The 25,900-nt window shown below is 34.7% G+C and overlaps 1 protein-coding gene across 1 annotated transcript in view; it reads right to left on the bottom strand.

Annotated features, from left to right (window-relative positions):
* The window catches only part of LOC103539490 (contactin-associated protein-like 4), a 204,947-nt gene that overhangs the window by 82,039 nt on the left and 97,008 nt on the right, over window positions 1-25,900 (bottom strand). The window contains exon 4 of the mRNA XM_008506002.2: window positions 1,502-1,649. Coding sequence (XP_008504224.2) covers window positions 1,502-1,649 — 148 coding nt within the window. The remainder of the gene's footprint in view (window positions 1-1,501; window positions 1,650-25,900) is intronic.

The raw sequence follows: 25,900 nt of genomic DNA, 5'->3' as shown, positions 1-25,900 counted from the left end.
AGTAGTACTATTTTTAGTAACACTGTCAACATTTTATCCCATAGTAATAGATTTTGCATTGGCAGCATTGCAATACATATCCCAGAAGAGAGCTATAACATACCTTGCTAAGGGTGACAGAGGAAATTAAAAACAGTAAAAATAGATAATTGAAATCTAAACTTTAGGCATGTGCAGAAGAGAACTCCCCAATTTGTAAATGGATGAGAAAATAACTGTAATGGTTCAAACATTATCAAATACACAAGGTAAAGAACTAAGAAGAAGCAGAGCTGATTTACTTTCAGTGGAGCTCACAGACAGGAAAGAATGAACTCTCATCAGGTAGCACAAGGAAGGTTTCAGATAGAACATTCAGATGAGCTGAATAACAGCTCATCTGTTCAGCCTCCATTTTTAAACTTTAGTAGTCCTGGCACTTAAGGCAGTGGACCGTAAGTCAACCATATTTTCAGTTACATCAACATCATTAGTTTTTTCTAGGAATCATAAGTCATGTTTTCAGTTTTCAGACAGGTGCAACTGAGGAATTTTGTGTGATTTTAGCTTTGCACATCCTCCTCCTAACATGAATTGTCTTTTCTTTGGGATTGGACAGTTGATCTCAATTCTGAGGGGACCTAAACTCCTGAAGACAGGTTGAAATTTTCCGTATTCTTAGTTAATGGTCTTTTACTTATTTTACAAAATCAGGTGTAGGGCAGAAAGCCCAGAAATAGTCAGCTTAAAGCAAACAGGCTTGCAAAGCATGAATTAAGCATGGAAATTAAAAAAGAAAAAAAGAAACCCTAAAAAAAATACCTGCAACAGATGGAAGTATTTATATTGCTTTTAATAAGCCCTTTCTCCTTCATAAGGACAAGATACAGAGACTAAAAAGCAGAAAACAACTTCCTAAGAGGAATGTTTTTTAAACAGTCTCTGGATGAAGAACAGTTACAGGAAGAAAACTGGAAGATTTACATTGTCTGACAGTTCAATACAGCCATAATACTTATTCATTCACCTTTCAAATGCTTACAACAGTTATCAAAGTTTCATTAGTGACACAAAAACTATTCCAAAAGTTCCTCCTACATATATAAAAACTTTGAAGTATCTTTCACTTGTGTATTTGCGGGTCTATCTACTTTTATTTTTATTGACTTGGGACAAATACCATACATATTTAGAACTGTAAACATTTTCTACATTCTGCCCTTCAGGTAAAAACTATAGTGTGTTCAGATGCATGTTTTTTTCTGACTACCAAAAAAGAGTTTACAGTAAATTGGTTATTGAGTTATGAACACACCTTTTATTACAACACAGAAAGAACTGGAAAATAAGCATCACATCTTGCTAGATGATGCAGAAATAGTGAAATCTGCACACAAACTTATTGAATCATTTTTATTCAAGATTAAATTTAGGCTTAGAAATATACTTTTAAGTGTAATTTAGGTAGCAAAAGTCAATGATGAACAGCTTTTTCATTTAGCTGATTCAGCATAACACTTACTGTATGTGCATCCATACACTTCAACACGCATTCCAATTCTGCCATTGGGATTCCAGTCCAAAGGCACAAAACGGAGAAACCTTGCTTTAATAGAATTCTGCAGCTTGTAGTACACAACACTGTCTGCATTTGTATTTCCAGAAATGGCCTAGAAAAGAATGGAGAAAAGATTAGACACATTCGTATTGAGACAGAAATATATGGAGGCATTGTTGACCTTTTCATTTTGCATTCTTACCTTACAAGCAGCAAAGAAGAGGAATAAAATTTAATTGCCAGTGAATTACATAGAAACTACTGTTCAGTCAATCTTGTTTATTACTCTGGATCAAGTGTTGTGTCATTTGCCCAGTTGGTACTGACAACAGATTCATTGAAAAATCTCACATATTCTAAAATTTAAGAAAATTTAAAATTTCCAAAATATTCATTTTACAAAATGTGTAAAAGACCATGACATTTCAGTGTATTGTAATATCTAATACACTTTTGTTACTGAACAAAGTGAGCTTTTTGATTTCGTTTTACTTAAAGGTTTGATAATTTTTTTTGCAAATTGGTTTTCATGTGTAGTATGCTGAATCCAAAAAGTCCTTATGCTCTCTTTTATAGAAGGGCGTTATAAAAGGATTTTAATTAAATCTTTTGTTTAAAAGCAAAAATCTAAATTTTAATTCATTTTTCAGGTGTCTTAGGATAGTGCACTGGTGTTTTGAAAGTAGGGTGGCTACAGGTATGGGTCCTGTAAGAAGCAGCTAGAAGCTCCTCCTTTTCCAACTCTGGCCAAGGCTGAGCAGATATGGAAAGATGGATATGCATCTGTAGATAAGATACTCAAGAGAGAGAAAATGAACCTACAAAAAAAAAAAAACCCAAAAAACCCAAACCAACCAAACAAAAAAGCACAGCACAGAAGAAAGGGAGGTGAGAGCACTGGCAGAGCAGGAACATCAAGGTCAGCGAGGAAGAAGGTGCCAGAGTAAACATGTATTATGCTGCTGTCATGGATCAGTGAAGTGATGTTTTGGAAGAGGGGGTGAGGGGCATAGGTGTTTCTCCTGTGAGAAACTTCTGGAAACTCCCTTGGATCCAATTCTGGTCCCACCTCTGGCCAGGGTCAAGAGATATGGAAAGAAACTTGTTGTGCCTCTGTGAGCAACATATTCAAGAAAGGGAAAATGAAAGTGTAAAAAAGAGGTGCAGAGCACAGGAGAGGAGGAGGCAAGAGCAGTGCCAGAGCAGAGGCACCAAGGTAGATGAGGAAGGAGGGAAAGGAGATGCTTGAGGAGAGATTTTCCCACAACCTGTGGTGGAATGTCAGGCAGGTTCTCTGAAGTCCATGAAGGAGCACGGTGGAGCTGTTCCTGAAGTACCATGATGGGCAGACATGCAGCTTTAACCTGTGAAAGAGCATGGAGGGGCAGGAAGAAGTGACAAAATCAACATGTGGTGCAGCAATCTTAAATCCCCATTCCCCATGCTCCTGTGCTGCTGAGAAGGAGGGAGGAAAGAATAAAGTAATTTGGGACCAGGAAGAAGGGAGGATGAGGAGAACGTATTAAGATGATGTTAAAGCTAAACTATCTGGGTTTTCTTGTGCTGCAGTTTTGTGCCACTTTTTTAATCTCTATAAAGTTCTTTTCCTGAGAATTAGTATGTCATAAATTGCAGCTAGCTTCTAGATCATATCTGCTGAGCATTTACTAAATCCTCATGCTATTCTTATAGCCTTCCATCAGTGTCAGTCAGAAACAAGACACTGACATAAATTGTAACAATATTCTTTCAATCTATCTCCATTCTAAGTTCACACTGGATTACTGGTTTATTTACTGGGATAGTTAATGTTTCTCTTATTTGCCTTTCACTATACAAGTGATATCTTAGTATATCTTTAAATAAGAGAACAGCTTCTGGAGTAAGACAGGAAGAGAAGATGAGAGTGTGCTTACCAGGCAATTTACCAAAGTTAATAGCTAACACTTGTGAATGAATGGGGATCTTTCTGTTTTATTGTTTTCTGTTTCTTTCTTTTTCTTTTTTTTTCCCTTTTTCTTTTCTGAAAGAGTTTGTTTTCATATTAAAATAGAAAAGGAAGATTTTAGTATCTAAAAATAACCTAACAACAAAAGTTTATTTTTGCAGCAGTAGCATACAACTTTTATTCAACAACATTGCAAGGATGTGTAGATAAGAGTACAAATCTAGGGCCCTTCAGTGGCTATTGCTACTAGCAGAGGTCTACCATCAGTAAGCTATGCTCTTTGGAAAATGTGTTAAACAAAAATTGTTCTCCCCTTCTGTGTTCTGCAGATCTGAAACAGAAAGGTATTTCATTGTTTAGATGTCATGCTGTAAGGAATAATGTGCTCATTAAAAATACTTCAATGCTAACCACCAGAAACAAGATTTTTTAAAATTCCTCCATCTAACTTATTTTCTATTTTATTTATCCTAATGTATTAATAAATTGTACATAAACTACTTTTCACCATGGGAAAGGGCCCTTGCATTAACACAGCTAGGCACAATATTGAGGTTTGTTATTCTTTTCTTTAAAAAATTGTCATAATGACACTTTTTATTAATTCCAAAAATGTAATTATGAAATTACTATGCTCTATTCATTAATTCGTAAGCAAGTGTATCTTACTGATATTCTTTGAACACTGAAAATAGTAACGTGTTCCACAATAATGTTGCTGAAACTATAAATAATCTTCGTCCTCAATGAGTTTCAATGACAGATAATTCTTTACCTGAAATGAATGTACATATAGGTTTCAAAACATATAACTTTAATCCATGAATTTGGATTCTGGTATTTTAAGGTAACTGATGATGTCTGAGGGTAACAACCAAGATAGGTTTTGACGGAAGTGTTGTGACATTTTTTTCCGCTTTCTTTCTTTTATTTTTTCCCTTTTTTTTTTTTCTTTTCTTTAACCAATCCATTTTAAACAAACTATAAATTATGAACACATTAAATTCTGAATCTGCTCTACAGAATAGTTGTAGAATAAGTGTATTAAATAATTTGGTCCACTACTGCAATGGGCCAAGAATATTTTTACTAATGGTTATGTTTAGTGCCAAATCAAATATGATTACATTCTAAAAAGTAATAAACTCCATAAATGTTATGAAATGTTTTCAAAAAGCAGTAAATTATGTAATCAGTTTAATGCAGGTATTTATTTGTTAAATTTCTAAAATTTGGGGTCATGATAGATATTTATTATAATATGAAATACAGATAGGAATCAGGATTCATGCTTTATTTCCATAGCACATAACATAGAAAAGACACTATCAGAAAGAAATAAAAAAACCAAGATAATTTGTTCAATTAACAACAAAAATAACTATGATGGAACAACAGTCTACTGTAGCGGGAATCCTGTTTGATAAAAACAATATAAAAAAATCAGTCTTACCATATACAATATAGCATTCCTTTGCATACAGTTTCCCACTGTGTTCTGGTAGGAAGTTAGATGACCATAAAGAAAGGATGCCATCCTCATTAACTATACAACATAGAAATGTCAGAGCAAATTCATGGTAGCTCTCATGTCCTGAGAGTCACAGGGAATTAATGACCTCAACAAAGAGGCTTTCTAATAAATAAGTTTGTGTGGGTTTTTTATAAACAAAGTTTCACCATTTCTAACTGTATAGAAATGCCTGTATATGAAACTTCATCACTATGAATTCATAATTTTATATTATACACCAAGTTATTATAATGATCATCAGTTTCTTATGTTGTTAGCACTTCCAAATTAGTTAAATATTTCATCTATATAATCAAAATCCTCAGTGGCAAATTATAACTTTTCTTTTTAAATACTGCCTATTATTCAACCTTTCAAAAGCAAGCAGCTTCCCTGTTGTTTGCTTTGCTGTGAAATGAAACCCCACAGAAACTCTGTGGAGAGAATAAACTTTTCAGGTAGACTGTGAAAAATAATGCTCAAAGACCTTTCTGTACACTAATGATGAATTAGATTTTAGCAAATGTATACAAAGCCTGCATTCAGTAGTAGCTTTCAGTGATGATGAAAAATTACATTCAAAGGATAAAATATTTCTTATTAAAGACATTTGGAGTACAGAAATGAAGGTTCATTTTCGCAGAAATGTTAGCATTCATGGCAGTCTGAGAACAGACTGAACAACAGCATAATCCCCCACGTTCCAAATTTCTAAATACATTTTCTAAGTATCCCTCATCTATTTAATCATACTTCTAGCTGTCTATTTTATTCTGTTGTCACACATCTGGATTGAAACAGATTAAAACTATTTAACTGACTTTTACAGAAAACAATAGCAAAGTGGAATCAGAGCTGAATTAAACTGATTGAAATAATAATTCACATAAAATTAAGAGTTTAAATATATCATTTGATTAATTTAACCAAATGAAAAGGTTTGAGCACATGAACATCACTATATTTCCCCTGGGTAACCTTGATAGGTAATTATTTTTCAACAGTTTTTCTCTTTTTATCAAGTTTATCATGCCTGTGCAAGGCTTAATTTTCATTAAGTTCTCTCCCTTTTGTGCTGTGGGCATCAAGACTATATCATTGGGATGAAAAACATGGTTAGATTGGTTTATGTAGAATTTGGTGTTCAGATGAAAAACATGACACCTAGAGTCAACTGATTATGTAAGAATTTCAGTTGTCCATATGTATTCATTAGCCAAAATAAAATATATTTATAGTCTTCTGGCTTTCAGAGATGAAAATTAAAGCAAGTGTTTTGAGCCACCTTTTTTATCTCCATGTATTGAATTACAAGTATTATATGATTCTGTGGTCTATTTCCTACAGTGTTTTATCTTTCTAATTGACCTGATAAAAGCCAATTACATTTTTTTTTTTTATTTCCACAAGAAACCATTGCAAACCTTTCAGTAAGGTTCATACTTCATCATTTATTTGATTGATAACTTTGGCATATGTGTTATAGCTCCTTAAGATGTAAAAAAGACTGAACTGGGGCGAAAGTATTCTTGGTGGTGTTCAACTTGCTGAACATGATGCTTAAAACACCTCTTATGTGAGCACAAGAGTCAGAGACATAATAGAACAAGGTCATACACTAAAAAGTGTAGGACTTAGGTATTCATGAGGATACAAAATAAAAATAATGCTCTATCTTCAAAATTAGCAACAAGCAGTCAAAGTAACCCAAAGTGGTGTGCTGTTAGAGCTACAAAGACATCCTCTATCACCACAGAAGGTGATACCAGGATGAGTTTGTTCTGTAGTAATTCTGACTGGAGTCCAGATGGAAATGCAAAGTAGTAGAAAAGAGGTGTTGAAATTTCAATTAAACAAAGCAAGAAAACATATCTTCAATTAAAAAAAGCAATCTGCTTTTGTGAAATAAAATGATCCAAATTTTAGCAAAAGTTCACTTGGTCTCCCAGGAATCATTTTGCTGCAGCTTATTTTATCAGAATAGATTCAAAGAATATCAGTCATTTATTCAGGGGAACAAGGAGGCAGGGAAAAGAAAGAATTGTCTGAGTTTGGGAAAAGATCTGAAAGTAGCTAGAAGACTGCTAATTTTGGCTGGGATAGAGTTAACTTCGTTCATATGAGCTAGTATAAGCCTAAAATTTGCTTTTGGATTTTCATCAGCATTGAGAAAATTTTGATGATATAGGGATGTGATCTTTTACTGTTAAGCACTGCTGCACAGTCAATGTCTTTTGTGCATCTCTCATCACTGCACCATCAAATAGGCTGGAGTGCACAAGAAGTTAAGAGAGGAACAACTGAAGTTAATCACAACTGATTAACTGATTAACAAGCCCTATTCCATACCATATGATGTCATCTTCAACAAAAAAAGCTGAAGAAAGGAGGAAAGGTGGGTGGGCATTCAGAATGATAGCATTTGTCATCCAAAGGAGCATGTGAGGGAAACCTGATTTCCTAAATATGCCTCTAAACACCTTCCTGAAATTGGGAAATTGTGAATTAGTCCCTTATTTTGCTTTGCTTTTGCGTGTGGCTTTTGCTTTACCTATTTAACTGCCTTCATCTCCACCCACATCTTCTCACTTCTACCCTTTTGATTCCTCTCCCTCCCATCCAATTGCATCAGGAATGAGAGAGTGGGTGTGTGGTGCTTAGTTGACAGCTGGTGTCAAGCCATTCAGAGACATTCTCAAACCAATCTTCAGTGAAAACTGGAAGATTCCATACCACTAGTTACAATTACATTACTTTCTAGACTTATTCCTAATCTTTATCATAAGTGATGCACATATAAAACAAGACAAGGCATGAATATTTGATCATATTATAAAGAAAATAAGACTAATTTGTATCTTCTGTTCTTTTAAAAAAAGTAGCAGAGAAAATTCTCAGCATGAGTTAACTGTGTTTAAGAACTAGCACACTTGCTGTCATTCCACTGCTCCAGCAGTGCCTCATAATTATAATATAGATACTAGAACTAGGATTTCTGCAAAGTCCCTACTGTAGACATGCTTAAAACATTTACTAGAGTGCTCTCTTGTGCTCAGGGAATGTGTCTGAAAAGCCACAGTAGGATATATTAGTGGATAAAATAATGCTAAGTTCCTAGATGTTTGTCCCACAAATATTTTTGTATCTGAATTCAGAATTCAGTATTAGTCTAACCAGAAGATTTTGGGTACATATTTGGCAAAATAATAGTTCAGCCCTTCCTATACTTCTGCACATTTAAATACAAATAAATGACTAGGACATAGAGCATGGAATGAAGGCAACCAAGAACACATGACTGACACGGAAAGAAAGGACATACCTGCTAGCATCAGCAAAGAGTATAATTACAGAGAGGAAAGGCAACATGGCTGAGATTGTTGTGCCCATCAGCTATGAGAAGGGCAGACAAGAGTAAGCTGCACATGGTTCACATAGTGGAGGAAGAATAAAGAAGGTTTCTGCAGAAACATCATGGGAGTAGATCTTCAGATGGAGGTGGGAAAAAGACTTGTAATCTTTGTGGCTACTGCTCAGATTTACCCACTCTGTGACATATGTGCAGATGAAATATTGTGTATGAGATGTGTCTTTTGATTTTTGACCATGACAGTTTCTTTGAAGGTATAAATTTGAATAATTCCATTGATCACAGGGAAAACATGATATATGGTTCATGTCCTGAAAACATATCTGTTTTTTGTCTGATGCAACCTGTTTTTATAAAGTGTACTAGTAATATTTTTACTAATATGCATCTCTTCAAGTTTAAATTTCCTTCATTCAGATGATGAATAATTTATAGACAGACTCAGATGTTTGTTACAAGAGTTACATGTTAATTTAGTTTGCTGGATAAAAAAAAAAAATTAGTTGGATAGATATGATCACCCATACATATTTTTCTACAGTAAAAATTCCATTATGTTACCTCAGGAAGACCCAAATCTGGAAAGAAACCAAGAAAAAGATCAAGAAAGAAGAGATGTGACTACAATTCAGCAAGGAAAATAAAACTTATTGCCTTTAAAACAATGAGTGAAAAGGTTAAAAGCAAACTTTTAGATAGTAATACAATATAATTAACTGAAAAATTATACATTAATTCATAATGTGTTTTACAAATACTATGGATTGCAGAACAGCTTGCAAAAGAAAAAAGGTGAAAATACTGCATCACTCTATTCAGGCAGTCTATCTGATAGTGAATAATCCTTTCAAGGAAACTGTAAGTGCTCACAGAAGTGAACCCAGTCATTCTCAAGACCTAAGCTTTCAACTCTTGTTATTTAATTTATTTTGAAAATTGATTAAGCTAGAACTTATTTAATTCATTAATATAGTCTCAATTTTATAATAAGCACTTTCTATTTAAAATAGGGGATTGTTTGCTCCTGAAAACCTATGTCACCATTGAATAAATCAAGGAGCAAGCTAATTATAAAATGATCCTGAATTTTTTTTGTAAATTAACATTTTGGTAATCAGAAGTGCTGTCAAAATAAGAAAAGGGAAAGGACATGACAATATAATAGTGTATCCATTGAGTATATTTTGGATCTGTCAGAATAAGAATATTATCCTTCAGCTATCAAACTACACTTCAAAATAACATCATATAACACAGAGTGACTAAAAGATTTCCAGCACATTTTAACCAAGAATGTATTTTTGTGTTATATTTAGAATATTTTTAAAATTTATTTATTAAATTTTAAACTATTTTTATTTATTTTATTTATATCTTATTATTTTACAAAATTATATTTAGTAATTTTCTATAAAACAAGGTATGAAAACTGATAAAATATATTTTAAACAATATTTTATAATTTGGTAGATGTCTTTAAAACTTCAGAAACCTCATAAACGTTTGGAAGAAATACACATTAAAAATATAACAAGAAAGAATCACACAACACAGTAATAGATAGACAGGTAGGACTTTGTCACAAGGATGAATTTTATTTATTTATTCTAAAGCAGTATTAACTGAAAGAGGGAACTGAAAAATAAAAACAAAATATAACTTTTGATTTTTCACACTCTGTTTTCAATATGTGTTGGAATGTTAAGTCTGTGTGAATTTTTATCTCATAAGGCCTGTGTGAAATCTTATCCTAAGAAAACTCTTACCAGAGCAGGGATCTCTAAGACCATGCTCACTAAGGGGACTTCTTCAGACCTCTGTCTTACTCATCTTGCAAAAAAAGTAGAAGACATCAAAACGAAATTGAGGAGAAAATTGTTCTGCCACAAGCAATAGGAAGTATAGGACCAGACATAGAAGCTGGGATAACTGAAGCTGATAAATGAATATGAAGTACAAACTTCAATATTCTGCAGTTTACTTACTTGCAGATAGTGGTTATGAAAGTTATTTTTTGAACATGGGCTGTCTGTTAGATTAGTTTGTTTATGAGATTATTTTGTTTATGATGTTGCTCTGACTGGGTATTTTGACAGAGATAAAAGAAATTTTATTTAAGACTGAATTTACATATTAAATACTATTTAAATACTAATAAAACTAATTTAATATGATCCCTACCTATATGCTTTACTTTTTCTCCTGTGACCTTGCTAGCCAGTGCTTCAAAACAATTAATCCTCACCATCATATTAGGATTGGTCTTTCTATAAAATAAATCAAGTCTTTCTGTCTGGCACTTGCTCCTAAGGTCTGAGGTGGCTCTAACATCTTATAGCTGCTAATGGTCTTGGGAGAAAATTCTGCAGCAGAATTCTGCCTCCATCTGCACGTTTGTGCATGTACATGTACATATACCTAACACAACAGAGGCTTAAGACTATCATAAAAAATGGCAATAGAGTAGTTTTAGAGCAACTATCAAAATATTTCTAATGAATGAAAGAGCATAGTTGTGAATAAATAGAAACATGAGAAAATATCCATTGCTGTGTAGAGGGCCTTGTTACACCCCCTGTAATACACAGCCAAAGCTGATAAATGCCCAGCTGTAAGTCTGGGGATACCCCAAACTTAGAACCATTGTGCAGAATACTGAGAACATCTTTGCACACTGATTAAAAAAGGAAATATATTTATAGAAGCTTACTTGTTGTAACAATCTTCCATGAAGTTTGTAGCTAGTTCCCTAGTGTAACAGAGCTGTTTCATTGCTATGGGTTTACTGCATATTGCTTTAGAGACATAAAAATACAAATTTAAGCAAGGTTTCTGCTGTTATAGCAAAATTTATTCTAAGGACAGACCCCTATATCCCCAAACAAAGTGCTTCTCCCACTGGACAGAGGGCTATATAAATTTTATGCTATGCTTTTTTTCAAAGTTCTTTCTTTGACCAGGACCTTCTACGGAGTCTCTTGGTAGCTTATATTCTCAGTAAATTGATTTCTAGACCTTACTGAATTGAGAATAATTTTTTTTAAACTGCATCTCCCTTCAAGTTCTATACTGATTAGGACATTTCCATGATATTACAGCTTAGTTTTATCATCTTCATAAAGGAATAAATTAACTCATTCAGCTAGTTCTGGGGCCTCTGACAGAAGTTGTTGACCACAATAAAAACAGAACCATAAATTTCTATTTTTTGCCACTTATAACTTTTCTAATCACCAAGTCAAACCTACAAGCAATACTATAAATCTAAAGCTTAATGTGATTCTAGAGATTTCTACAGTTTTTTTTTTCAACTATAGCCCAATAAACTGAAATCCAGCTTCAGGTCAGCAAAGCTACATTAACATAAAACTCCTCAGAGCTGTGCAAATATGAAAACAAATGTCAAAGCTCTGAGCTGCTCATGGAGAGATCCTTTCTCATTGCCCCAAGTCATATGAATACATCTTCAGCTTGGATGGCAGTGTCTCAGCATGGGGAAATACTGTAGATATAATAACCTGCTATGCTTTTGTAGACCACTTCAGGGTGCTTTTTTGCATGCTCCTCTTTGAAAGTTTTTCAATAGACGGCTCTTGTGCTGACAGAGACTTGCTCTAGACATATATGTGAGCTTCATTCCCATGCTGTTCCCTTCATTCAGGTCAGTAGGCTGGGATTTATGGCCTACAAGCTACACACATATCCAGACAAAAATTTGTCCTACACAAGTAAACTGTACTTCAAATACGTCCCCAAAACTTCCTATAGAAAATACAGGGAAATCTGGGAAAAAATGCAGGTTGTTATGAATAGAATTGCAGTCCATACCACCTAAATTCTACTAAATTTATGCTTTCCTTTAGAAAGTCCTGAGGCATAGCTGTATTAGAGATGCTTCTGCCATATTAAAAATTACCTGCCAGTGACAGAATGCAGGACAAAAAAACAGAATACACCTAAATCTGATTGTTAAACGTGGAATGTTTAATATTCCAGCATACGTGTCTTGTTCAGCTATCACTTCTCTTCATAATTCCACTGATTTCACATGCAATTACTGTTTTTCTAACAAAGCAAAGATCTGACCTCACATAAAGGAAAAGCTAACACAACATTTTGTAGCTGTTCTTTTAAGGACAGTATTTTCAATAATTTTTCAGTCATTTCACTATTTTTATTTTCATTACTGGAGTTGGAAAAAAAACAATAGGAAGAAAAACATTTTAGATGTCAAAGCAAAATATGTGGAAAATATGCCATGACAAGACAAAAATGCAAATTAGAACCACTGAAGCATGCTTTATCCAAACTCTTGAAAATGCAAAATATTAATTAACTAATCAAGTCCTCCTTTCCTCCTTAAATAAAACCTGTTTGTAATGAAATTAGCAACAGATACTCAATCCGATCACACAGCATAGCTGTTTCTGATTGTTTCACTCTAGAAAGCCAGAATTTGACAATCTTAATTGTTTCTCATGTTCATATTACCAGGAAGTTAGTGTGTGGTTTTGGAGGTTTGGCTTTTGTTTTTTTCTTCATCTTTTGATCTCTTCTATTTTTTTTTAAATTGTACTTATTTATGTTTCTTATTTTTAAAGTCTGTTTCATAACTGCATTCTTTTCTATTATTTTCTGAAAGGAAGAAAAAAGTATTTATTATAAACAAACTTAAGTTTCCTAATTTATGATTAATTTACAATGAAGGCATTTTATTTTATTTTTGAGACATTCTTTTAAACAGACTGCCTTTGTAGAGCTTTTTGAAAATATGGATTTGAATGGAAACTAAGGAAAGGTCACTCATGCAAATAGTTACATTTCATATTGTTCCTGGTTATTTTAAATATATCCAAATATATAAATCAAGTCAATCGTCAGTATTTTTTCTTTTAAAGTGGCCAAATGACATCTATTTCTCTTCATCAAAGCCATTTGCATATGAATTTGAGGTTAACAGACTAGATTGAACCACACTGAACCAAAATTTAAATACATTAGTTGACTCATTAAGCATTCAGAAAGTAACAAGTGAACCCAAATTTCATCTGTGCTGTTCCTTATTGAGATATTCCTACCCTCAATAATAAAAATACAAACCATTATTATTGCCTTGCAAATTATTAATTTTGTGTACACTATATTTGCATATACTTATTTATAAATTTATATACATATTTTTAAATTCTATGTTTATTTCATATGTACATTATTGCCTTGCAATTATCAGTCACATGATTTTCCATGATTGCAAAAGCTACCACTACAAGCTCAGATTCTTTCTGTTAGCATTCATGAAAGTGTCTTTTAAAACTTTCATCTACTCCTGCCTGCATTACCAGAGGCATTGTACTTTGTTTTCCTAAGTTTCACCATCACAAATAGAAGTTGAGGGGTCACAGTTGTTCAAAAGAGTAAATCCTGCACAACAACAACAAAAGAAGATATTTTTTTTTTCCACCCCTCAAAAATGCATTGGAAATTACAAGTGTTGGCCATTTCCATGCAGAAGTGGTTGGTATCTATTAACTTTTAAGACTAATGGTCAGGTCAGCTGGATGCTCAAAAGGAGGTCTTGAATGGTCAATTAATATGTAGATGATGTCCATTGTCACCCTGCATAAAGCAATCATGTTTCTTTGTTGCAGAAGGCAATTAAGTTTGTCAAGCATGATTTGCCCCTGATAAATCCATGCTGGCTTTTCCCAATCACATTTCAGTCGACTTATGATCATCCCAGGAGGATTTGCTCCATGAGTTTCCCAGGAATCAAGTGAGGCTACTTGGTCTATAATTGCCTGGGTCCTCCTAGGAAGCCTTCTTAGAGATTGGGGTGACAATAATTTTCCCCAGTCTTCAGGCTTTTCTCCCAGACTCCAAAACTTCTCAAAGATTATTATTGCTTTGCAGCAACATCTCTCTTAATAACCTAGGATTGATGTTATCTGGCTCCACTGATTTGCAGGGGTCAAGCTCCTGTAATAGTGACAGATAAACCAACTCTTCTTTCACTGGTGGTGGGTTGGTGTCTGCATCAGCCTGGACTTTCATTCCTATGTCCTGGGACCTAACAGCACTGGTAAAGAAAAGGGTGAAAAAAAGTGTTGAGAACCTCTGACATTTCATTATTGCTGGTGACTAGTTCACCTCTCATGTTTAATAGTAGGCCTTGTTTCTTGCATGTTGCTAATATATGTGAAGAACCCTCTCTGAAGTTTTTGACATCTCTGACCAAATTTAGCTCACGAGAAGTTTTATCTTTCCTAACTGCTTCTTGACATTTGCTGGTAATGTCCTTGTAATTTCCATCAGGTAACGTTCAATTTTTCAACCTCTGATACCTTTCCCTTTTAGTTCTGAGCAGACCAGACACTTGTAGTTAAGGCTCACTTGCTCTGCCTACTTCCATTGCCTTTAGAAGGGATGAACTAGTTTTGGCTAACCAGGAGAGTGTTCTTGAAAAATTCCTAGCGCTCTCTAGATCCTCTTCTCCTCATGAAAGCTTCCCATGGAATTCCTTCCAACTGAGCCCTAAGCAAGCTGAAGCTTGTTCTAAAATTTAAAGTCTTCATATGTGTTTCCATGAACATTAACGTATTCAGACACTTCCTAAATATAAAGGCAATATTGTACATTTTACTAGATCATTCTTTTTCTGTTTTGTTTTCTTCTATACAGACACTAGTAATACTTTGGAAATGATGACCACAAAATAGTCACTGATAAACTGCGAAAAAGAACTGTGTCACACCACATATGAGAATTTTCATTCTGTGATTATCATCAGTCACATAAATATCCTATTTAACTCCAAAACTTGTCTTTGTACTTGATTGTCTATAACAGTCAAGCAGATCATCAGAATAATGGCAGATACAGTCCTAGCCCTAAAAAAACCCTGGTGTTTTGAATGGAATGAGAAATTACTTAGAGAAGAACTCAATGGAAAACATAAACCAGAAACTGGTGTTTCTTGGGACTGCAAATATCCCACAGAAAGGATAGTATGGTACATCAGTTAAGAAGATATTTACTATAGATAAGCTTCACTGTGAAAATGTTTTCTTTTTCAACTTTTTCTCCATTACTTGCCACAAGTGACAGAAAAGTTGTGTACTGTAGGAGCAATTCAGAGCCAGACTGTACACCCTCTCATATTTTTCAGAGAGTGTCAGAGAGTGTTGACTTACTGCCATTGATTTAAAAATAATTGAATCCAGTGCTGCATGAATCTGTGACTCAGTAGTTAGCCCCATGTATTCAGTTAGACAGAAAGGATTTCTTCCTTCAAGCCACCATCTGATCCTAAACAGCTTCTCATAGCACTACAGGGAACAAACTCATGTGTGAGAAAATGAGTAAAAATTTCATCATGATTTTGTTTCATTACAACTAAAGAAGTAGATTTGACTTGAAATAAATGTACTAAAGAACTGAACATTTTTCATACTCTCTAAAAATAGAAAGGTATTATTTTTCTGAGAGGTAAGATACTATCCAAGGGGGGTAACTATGTATAAACAATAAGGAGTTAAGAACTGTTCTGGAACTTTTTGACATATTATATAAATATAAATACTTCGGTAGAAGTTGAGTTTCTTTGGAGGACACCTTTCCACTCATAATGTTGTAAGTAATTCCATAATATTTATAATTTGTCCCTGAATTTTCTGGTAGTATTATTATATAATATGGACACTAGACTCCGTGCAAACATCTGTAAGGGAGTATTAATATTGTTAATAAAAGGAAACAAACAAAAAAAAAATTTATCTACAGTTGAAAATCTTTGTTTTTTTTTTTTAACTTTAAATCAAGTCACTGCAGATGCAGGAGCAAGGTGCAAAACAATCTGTTTTGCCTGACTTCTATGAGGACACATACATTGATAATTATTTCCTGATTTACACAATGGGACACTGGTCTAGCTGCTGGAGAAGGTCCTGTTCTTGCCTTGGAAAGGTTCCTTACTTTCAGGGCTTGCCATTGGTTGCATTCATCCACTGTCAGAGTTTGGAAAACATTATTTGGCATTCTCAGAAATTGTTATTCTTCTAATATCAGCAAGCTATAGCAGTGGATGCCTTTGGAACCTTATAGTCTTCCCCAAGAATAAAATTTTTGATTAAATATAATTGCTCTAGTTACATCTGAAAAATATTGTGTTTTTTAACATTTTATTTTTCTAATAAACTCCTCTGGATACACTTCCATATTGAATACAAAGTAGAATTATCACTGCTTGGCTTCCAATTGTTATTTTGTTAGAATCTATTTCTCGGTTCACTATAAGTAGTTGCTATTACCATAGACCAATATTGTCTTCTATTTAGATAATTCCTGGAAAGCCATCAGTTCTCCTTATCAAAAATTTTGGATTTACTCTTGAGCAAAACAGAGGCGTCAATCATGCCCAAGCACCTCATCTATGAAGATGGCTGAGACTAGAGATCAGTCAAGATGGAGAAGACTCTGGGGGGGACCTTACAGCAGTCTTCCAGTACTGACAGGTGGACAGGGACTTTTTGTAAAGGTTTGTAGCAATAGGATGAGGGGCAATGGTTTTGAACTGGAAGAGAGTAGATTTAGGTTAGACAGTAGGAAGAAATTCTTCAGTGTGAGGGCAGTGAGACACTGGGACAGGCTGCACAGAGAACCTATGGACGCTGCCTCCCCAGAGTGTTCAAGGCCAGGTTGGAGCAAACTGGTTTTGTAGAAGGTGTTCCTTCCCATGGAATGGGTGTTGGAACTAAAGGATCTGTAAGGTGCCTTCACACCCAAACTTGATTCTCTGATTCTTTAAATTTTAGTGTCATCAGATAATATCACTTGAAAACTGAAAAAACCCAAAACGTTCCTTCACTCTCTCTCGGTATGTAAACTCCTGCTAGTAATGTCATATGTGTATTCAAATCTGTTTTGGAATGCTAATGTGACTTAGAGCTTCCTTCAACCAGGTCATCAACACGAGTTTGACAGAGAAAATTATTACTCTCAAATTTAGGATTTGAGAAGAAAGTCTTCTTGGAAGAAAGTCTTCTTCCACAGTCTTTCCTGCCGGTTTCTGTGGAATTATGCTTATTAGTTTTATAGTGAGTATACTCACACCCTAATATCTCACTTGGGCTTCTAGTCTAACTATATGGAGGAGACAGATATATGTATAAGGAAAGTAAAAATTCATTGAAAGATTAGAAACAGATTTAAACTGTTTATCATTTTTATATCCTTCTGTAAACAATCTATCTATTGTTAGATTTCATTTGATTTCATAAGCCTCAAACTACAACGCATTACAAAAAAAACATAAATGCATTGAATCTGTTGATTTCATGTACATTCAAACTCAAGAAATTTTAACAAATGTGTATGTAAGATTAACTTCAACATATGAAATACCGGGAAAAAAAATCTAGTTTGCAAAAAATTATTTTATTAATATTTTTAATATGATGCAAAGCAAAATCAACACAGAATTTGCAACCCAATATGGAGTCTTTCCCAAAGAAACATTCTACTAAAAACATTTCATGCTTACTAGTAGAAAGATATTTCGTAACTACTTAATAATAAAAAATATTATCTGGTAATTAAGCTGTCTATAACATTTCCAGATATCAGATTTCTTTGAAATAAGCACTCTTCAGCCCTAGAAAAACTTTCAGTATTTCAGAACTTTACTCTCTAAGAAGAATTTGTATTTTATGCTTTTTTTTCCTTTTTGGAATTCTTTCAAGGAATGTGTATTTTACAGTTAGTAATTATTCTATTAGCATATACACATAGTTTTAAATGTTTCTTTTCAAACCAAGTACAGTATTTTCATTCAGCTATTAAAAAAAAATAATAATTGGGTAACTAGGAGTATCAGTAATTTGTCAATGATGACAGCAGGTATTTGCATCATCATTATATGATGATCGGTAGGTATCCGCTTCTGTTGTGTCTGAGTTATACGATCAAAAGCAGCCAAAGCAATTTTGTTGGAGTAGGACAGCAAGGATTATAGCAACCAGCACCAAGTTGTTTTGCCTGACACTTCAATTAACTCAAATGTGTGACTGTTGGGTATCATTGTTAGTCATTAAATACAGTAAAAAATAATGAACAGTGAGACTGCTTTATTGAAATTAAAATAGAGGCTCTTTGTGGGTATTAGCATAGTTTCAACATAATTTAAGCTCCTTGAAGGTTAGTTCGATTACGTGACCTTAAAGTCTCTTAAAAAACAATCTTACAATTCTCTAATTCTATGATCAGCGTTGGGCAGCCCCAGTATGACCTCTGACTGCTAGATGAATGTAACTCTAACCTTTTAGAGCTACTTCCTGAATTTTTCTAACTGGTTTAAAAAGATTCAGTTAATGAAAATTCATAGATTTTTTGTATAATGTTATCTAATTTAATTACAAGAAGCTGTTTCTATTTCACTTATTTTAGATTTGACAGTGAAGTTAAAGTCTTTGTCTTGTCCCATTGGGAAAGAAAGAAAAATAGAATTCTTTCATTAGAAAAGATTTTTTTTTCCCAGTTACAATGACATACTTGAAGACATAATACTTCTCTTCTGAACACTTTCTACAAATCAGTCCACTACCTCTTTAGCAGATTTAATGTCTTGTAATGTAGAATTCAGGAGGGGGAGGGACAAAATTACTGTTATATGACTGTTACGCTCTTGGAAGCTGATGTAAATTATTTGACTTAATTCCTGCTAATAAATTACCAAGAGTACAAAATTGCTGCATAAATACACCATCCTACAGAGTGCTATTTAAAAAGAAATTCCAGTAAAACCCTTTTTAATAAAACCATATTAATTTTCAAAAGATGTTCATGGAAAGAAAAAGGTATTATATATGACAAGGGCGTATGGAAAATTTTGCTATGAATAACATTCCACTGTTCAAGAGTTTTATGACTCACTTAAATTTCTTTTGATCAGGCTAGTACTTAAGCTGTATTTGTTACTTTTTATTACAGTAGTGGATAACTGATGCTTTAGGATGTCATAAATTTCTACTTCTGCTAGCTCATCTACTAAGATCAATTTTACTAAGTCCTGAAAATCACTGAAGACAAATACTGAGAAGCAGAATAAGGAAATTTAGTACCAGTGGGATTATAAAGGTATTTAGTCCAGGCACTCTGGTATGAGAGAAACAGAAAATAAACTTGAGTTGATCACAGTATAGCTGAAGTCCTTTCCACAAGATCACATCAGTGATATTCTTCATATTATCTAAAGAAATCTTTCTCTTGATCTTCATTAAAAGATATTTCTCTTGATAATATACTTAACAATAGGCATCTAGTGAATAATGACATGAAGAATGACTTGTAAACAATAGTAAGGTGTCAGTGAGGAGGCTGCGGCAGTCTTCCCAAGACAGCAATTATGACAAACAAATAAGTTTTTCATTTAGACAGGGGGACTGGTCCCTAGTTGCTGACGAGAGCAGCTGCAGAGTGCTCTAGGTCAGCAAACAGGGAGTGGGGGGTGGGTGTGGGTTTCCCAAACTGGGAGAACTTCAAGGAGCTGAGAGAGCCAGGAGGAGATCACATATCTCACAAGAATGGCTGATGGAGCCAGGAAAAATGGCAAACAAGCCCTGACTCCTCCTTTCTCAGATAGAAGATGACCTTACTCAGCACTGGTAACCAGAGGCACTTCAGCATGGATAAACAAAGAGGGGCACATCATTTTTCACTGCAGCTCACATAGAAGTGCTTGCCAGCTGGTCACTGAAGGTCTGCCAGTTTGACCAGAGTTGCATGGAATCCATCCAGCAGACATGGCTTCTCTAAGCTCTGCTTGCCAGGTCTGATGATTCTGAATTATATTATATATTCTCAGAATCTGAAAGTGATACATGTTCCTTCAAAGTTTAATGACACATAAACAATGCAGCTGTGTCATTAATGCTAGCATAAGATGAAAATTTAAAGACTTTCACCTTGAAAACTTTGTGGGTACTAAGGTAAATATCAAAGATATTTCTTTTTATAGAGTGCATAGAATATTACATAAGATGTTGCAGTTTCCAAAACAAAATAAAAAATAAAACAACAACAACAAAACCTCCAAAACAACAGATGGGCCAATGAGAGACTCAATTTGGAAGTGAACAGAAGGCCCAGAAATGCAGACAACCTATATCTTTAAGGAATTCTTCTGCCTCCCTGAGGATGTTGTGAAGAGAAAGAGTATTGCCCTGGCATTGGTCTCAGATTATTATCTATTATTATTTTTTGGATAGACAATGATTAAGCCGCTAGAAGAAGCCTGAAGACAGTCAAGAGAGCCTTTAGGGCCTTGGGACTAGTGCTTAAGGGATCAGAAGCACAAGTCCTTCAGTCTGCCATCTCAGTGATATCAGGGGATGGAAAGACATGCAGCAGTGAAAACACAAGGATTACTGATGGCTTAGAAACCATGGAAGACTGTGAGAGTGATCAGGTAGGAATTAGTGCTTCTTCCCTAAGAAACATGTCAGGATCAGTAGCCCAGCTGAAGTGCATCTACACCAATGCACAGCATGGGGAACGAACAGAAGCTGGAAGCCACTGTGCAGCAGGAAAACTATGACATAGTTGCCATCACAGATATGTGGTGAAATCACTCACAAATCTGGAGGGCTGCAATGCATGGCTATACACTTCAGCAGAGATAGGCAAGGCAGGAGAGGTGTTGGGAGGACTCTGTGCATTAGGCAGTATTTTGATTGTCTAAAGCTATATAATATTGAGTAAAGAATTGAGTGTTTATGTATAAGAATCAAGGAGAAGGCCAACAGGACACCATCCCTGGAAATGTCTCAGCCCAGGTTGGATGGGGCTTGGAGCAGCCTGGTTTAGTGGGAGATGTCCCTGCCCATGCAGGGGGGTTGGAACTTGGATGATCTTTGAGGTCCCTCCCAACCCAAACCATTCTATGAATCTATGATTCTATGAATGTCATCATGCAGCACATGCAAGACAACAAAGCAAACAGGCCCAGTCCACATGGGCCACAAGGCCCACTTGAATAAACAGATTTCATTCCATGACCAAGTGACCCACTTAGTGGATTGAGGGAAAGGCTGTGGATGTTATCTACCTAGACATTAGTAAATCCTTTGACACTCTGATACCACTGATACACCTCATGGTTACAAGGCTCATATATGAATGTTTGTGACAAAACAATGAAATGATGAATTCATGCTCAAAAGCTGACAAATACTTTTCCACTCTTTTTCTACTTTGAAATGATGAAAAATTGGAAAAAAATCATTCTACTTGTAGTCAGTGAATCTGTTTTAATTTAGACCACTTTCACTGTAACTAAGTGAACTTTGATTCCTACCTGGTCTGCAAAGCATTAGATTTTAATAATTATTATCAAAATATTCCTGGACATGTAAGAGATTTCTATTTTCTAAAAAAATTAATACACTAGTAAACTTGCTCTAGGATCTTTCCAATATTGAACAAAATGTCTTTATTTCATTTTACAGTAACAGTTTTTTTTCATACAGAATTGCTTCATTTTACCTTGGGACTTAGAAGATTGGCTAGAATTGCATAATGCATGGCTACAATTACATAGTACTTTGAAAATGTGGGAAAGAATAACTAAGTAACTGCTTTCACTAGTGCCTAATATGAAGCAAAAGATTTTTCCACCTGTTTAAAGTTGTTTTGATCATCTGCAGGTTTTTTTGTGTTTTTGATTTCTCAGTAATTTGAAATGTGACAGTGCACAGAGCTTAGGTTTCTCTAATGTCGTATGTCTGGTTAAATTGGGTAGACTTTATTTTTCTTCAAATAGCCAGGATTTACTTATCAAAGGGAAGGAGATGGAAAAGACTGTTTTGTTTATATTAGATCTTTTCTTGTGTTTTCAGACAGCATCCTTCCAGGGAAATAATGTGACATCTTTAGAAATTATCATCTCACACAGTTTTCCTTGAAAATACTTGAGAAACCAAGTCACATGTAAAGCAGGATCGACTCAAGACTACACAGATTTCACAGTACTTTCTGCATGTTCAAATATCAAAACTTAGCCTTAGTCCTGCCTAAGTACAGCAGTAGACAAAATATTGAAAGTGTATTAGCACAGTCTTCTCTTTTTTGTCAGAATCGTGATCATCTTTAAAAGAATTTATTTGGCAGCAGTGAATATTGCCATATGTAATAAGTTTAACAAGACAGTAAATCTAAAATATAGTCTGTTAATACATCATTTTAATAAAGGTAGCTATTTTCACAGGCCTCTGTTTCACAGTGTGATATGCCTATTTTGGAAGGACTTCAGAGAATGTCACCCTCAGCAGACAAATAGCTTTTCACTTTTCGGGTTTTAATTGGGTATCACATCACTTTCAGAATGTGTAAAACAGTAGAATTACATTGATTTACTACATTTTTTTAGTGATTCAATGTTTTAACAGTTTTTTGGCATTAGCTGTGAATCCTGGAAGAATAATTTAAGAAGTCTTCACCAGGGACTATATTGTATCTACAACTAGTGCAGAAAGCCAAAATTTTCTCCTAATAGGCTAAGAGGAATCATTGAAGCATTATAGGTGCAACAGGGAAGAAAGAAAAACTGCTAAGCTGTGACAATGTTTGCCTCCTATCCTTATGGCCAAATGTAGAACAACTTCCATAACATGAAATTGGTGTTTAAAATCTCTGCTTAGTGGGGAATTAAGATATATTTCTCAGAATTACAGAACTCCTTTTATAAATATGAAACCACACTACAATCTGACCTGTATCAGGAACAGTGTGGCCAAGAGGCCCAGGGAAGGGATTCTGCCCCTGTACTCAGCACTGGTGAGGCCACACCTCGAGTCCTGTGTCCAGTTCTGGGCCCCTCAGTTCAGGAAGGAAATTGAGGTGCTGGAGCAGATCCAGAGAAGAGCAAGGACGCTGTGAAGGGATCCAGCACAAGTCCTGTGAGGAAGGGCTGAGGGAGCTGGGGGTGTTCAGTCTGGAGAAGAGGAGGCTCAGGGGAGACCTCATCACTCTCTACAACTCCCTGAAAGGAGGTGGGAGCCAGGGGGGGAGGTTGGTCTCTTCTCCCAAGCAGCTCTCAGTAAGAGAAGAGGGCATGGACTTAAGCTCTGCCAGGGGAGGTTTAAGTTAGATATGAGGAAAAAAGTCCTTTTGGCAGGTGATCAGACATTGGAATGGGCTGCCCAGGGAGGTGGTGGATTCTCAGTCCCTGGAGTTTTTTAAAAAGAGACTGGATGTGGCACTCAGTGTCATGGTCTGGTAACCACAGTGGTAGTGGATCAGGGCCTGGACTTGATGATCTCAGAGGTCTTTCCAGCCCATATGATTCTATGATCTGACCTGGAGAACAATACCTAAAACACAAATTATTTTCCCAAATCACTGATAAAATATCTTTTCTTGACATTTTTAGTGGTGGAATGCTGTTTTTCTATCCACAACTTTGGTTAGAATACCTCTATTTGAGATTTATTAAATTTCTCAAGACCATTACATATGTGTGTGCATTTCAATGAAAATGACAGTTAAACCTATGGGGGTCAGAGTCTGACTAAATGCAATTAGCCTTTATCTATCTTTTGAGGAATTTTAATTTTTTTAAGGTAGACTTTCTGAAATTCCACAGTACAACTCCAGAATTGTTAAAAATAATTGTACAAAAATAGCAAAAAATATTTTAAGGGTGGTGCAAACTATGTATATCTAAAATACTGAGCATTTTTAACTGATCAACAAACAAGCTTTGTCTCTGCTTTGATGAACTAGAAGTACTTCAGAATGGCTTTGGTATTCAAAGAGGGGATATTTATGTTAGACATTAGGAAGAAATTCTTTCCTGTGATGGTAGTAAGATTCTGGAACAGCTTGCCCAAGGAAGTTGTGACTGTCACCTTTGTGGAAGTGTTCAAAGTGACACTGGATGGGGCTTTGAGAAACCTGATCTAGTGGAAGGTAGCCCTGCCCAGGAAGGGGGGTGGAACTAGGTGATCTTTAAGCCATTTGATGATTTCTGTATCTAGGAAGATACAGCTTCCCTGTATTTCATCCAGAAAGTTCCTTAGAACAAAAGTAATTTAAAGAATTGCTCTAAATCAAAGAAAAGTTGATTGATATAATTATTCCAGAAAGTATTCCAACACAGGTGTCTGAAGGTTCATACACACTGCAGAGATGGATAAAACAATATACAAATTATTCCATCTTTCAGGAATGTGCTTATTATATCCAGATATTATTTTAGTGCTATAAAATAATGTGAGAATAATGAGTAAAAGTCAACAGTTTAGCTCTTTGACTCATACACAGATCATTTTATCTAGCTATAAGAACTTTATTTCAGACTTTCCAGTTAGAGATGATTTCTCCCAGTTAGGGAACATGTATTTTATGTTATGCATTATTTTCTTTGTCAGGAAACTTGGCTGACTGATCACTTTGTCTCTGTAACATTACATTCCAGTCTTCCTACATTCAAAATAAAAAAAGGGCAGAGGGAAACATTCAGCAGTGGAATGTAAAAATCCTGGCTCTGACTTTGGATATATTGAAGATCTTTGGATTCCACTGAAGTGTAAGGTGCAGCACACCCATGAAAATCTAAGTCAGCTATTGACAACTGAGAAATAAAAATGGATAATTTATTTAGTGAAAATAAAAACAAACCCAACCTCAACAGTCTTGAAAACTAGCTAATGGTGTAAATCTGAAGCTTCAGATAATCATCTATCAAGTTTTACTGTCGCTTCCCTGACACAAAGTAGAAGAATCGTTTACCTAACACACAATGTTATTCCATCTTGGAAAATCAATTCCTTTCTTATTTTGCTTGCTGTAGGACTGCATCTGCTGCATTTAATGTATTCATTCCGATTTCCTAAATTAATTGATCTTAGCATTATCTATATATATAGTGTGTATATATATATATAATAGTTATTTCTGTCTTTCAGATTCATGTTACAGGTGTAAACAAAGTATTTATCTCCTAAATATTTTTCCAGATGCTTTCTTTTCACTAGAAAAATATTAATGCTAAGGTTATCCTGGATGCCTGTGATGCATACACTACATATTTTTCTAATGAAAAAAGTAGAAACAGCAAGTATTTTATCTTTTTCTCTTAATTGTATTAAAGAAATAAAAAGAGAAGACTAAGCTATTCCACACACGTACTAATGGAGTTAAAAGTATTTGGACAAAAATAATGGAGAGACCAAGCCAGTGACAAATAGCTTTGGTTTTCTATTTCCAGTATATGACAGTATGTTTAAATTATTGAATTTACTCTGACATTCATAAAGCTTAACTTCCTTTTTGATGATAAAGTATCATGTGTAGAATATATTTTCAATGTTCCCGTCTGAAGCAGTGAGAAGTGATTTAGACATAGTTATTAATGAGTCAATGCAAAAATAAAAAAGTGTCACTTCTGAGATCTTTTTTTCTTAGGTCTGTGATTATGCTTCAATATCACAGTGTTCCTCATAAAATATCTAGCAACACAAACTGCATTTTCTGTTTTTT

Source organism: Calypte anna, chromosome Z, assembly GCF_003957555.1.
Source record: "Calypte anna isolate BGI_N300 chromosome Z, bCalAnn1_v1.p, whole genome shotgun sequence".
NCBI classification, from domain to species: Eukaryota; Metazoa; Chordata; class Aves; order Apodiformes; family Trochilidae; genus Calypte; species Calypte anna.
The sequence above is the reverse complement of the archived record's forward strand: the minus strand, read 5'-3'. Positions and strand labels throughout refer to the sequence as shown.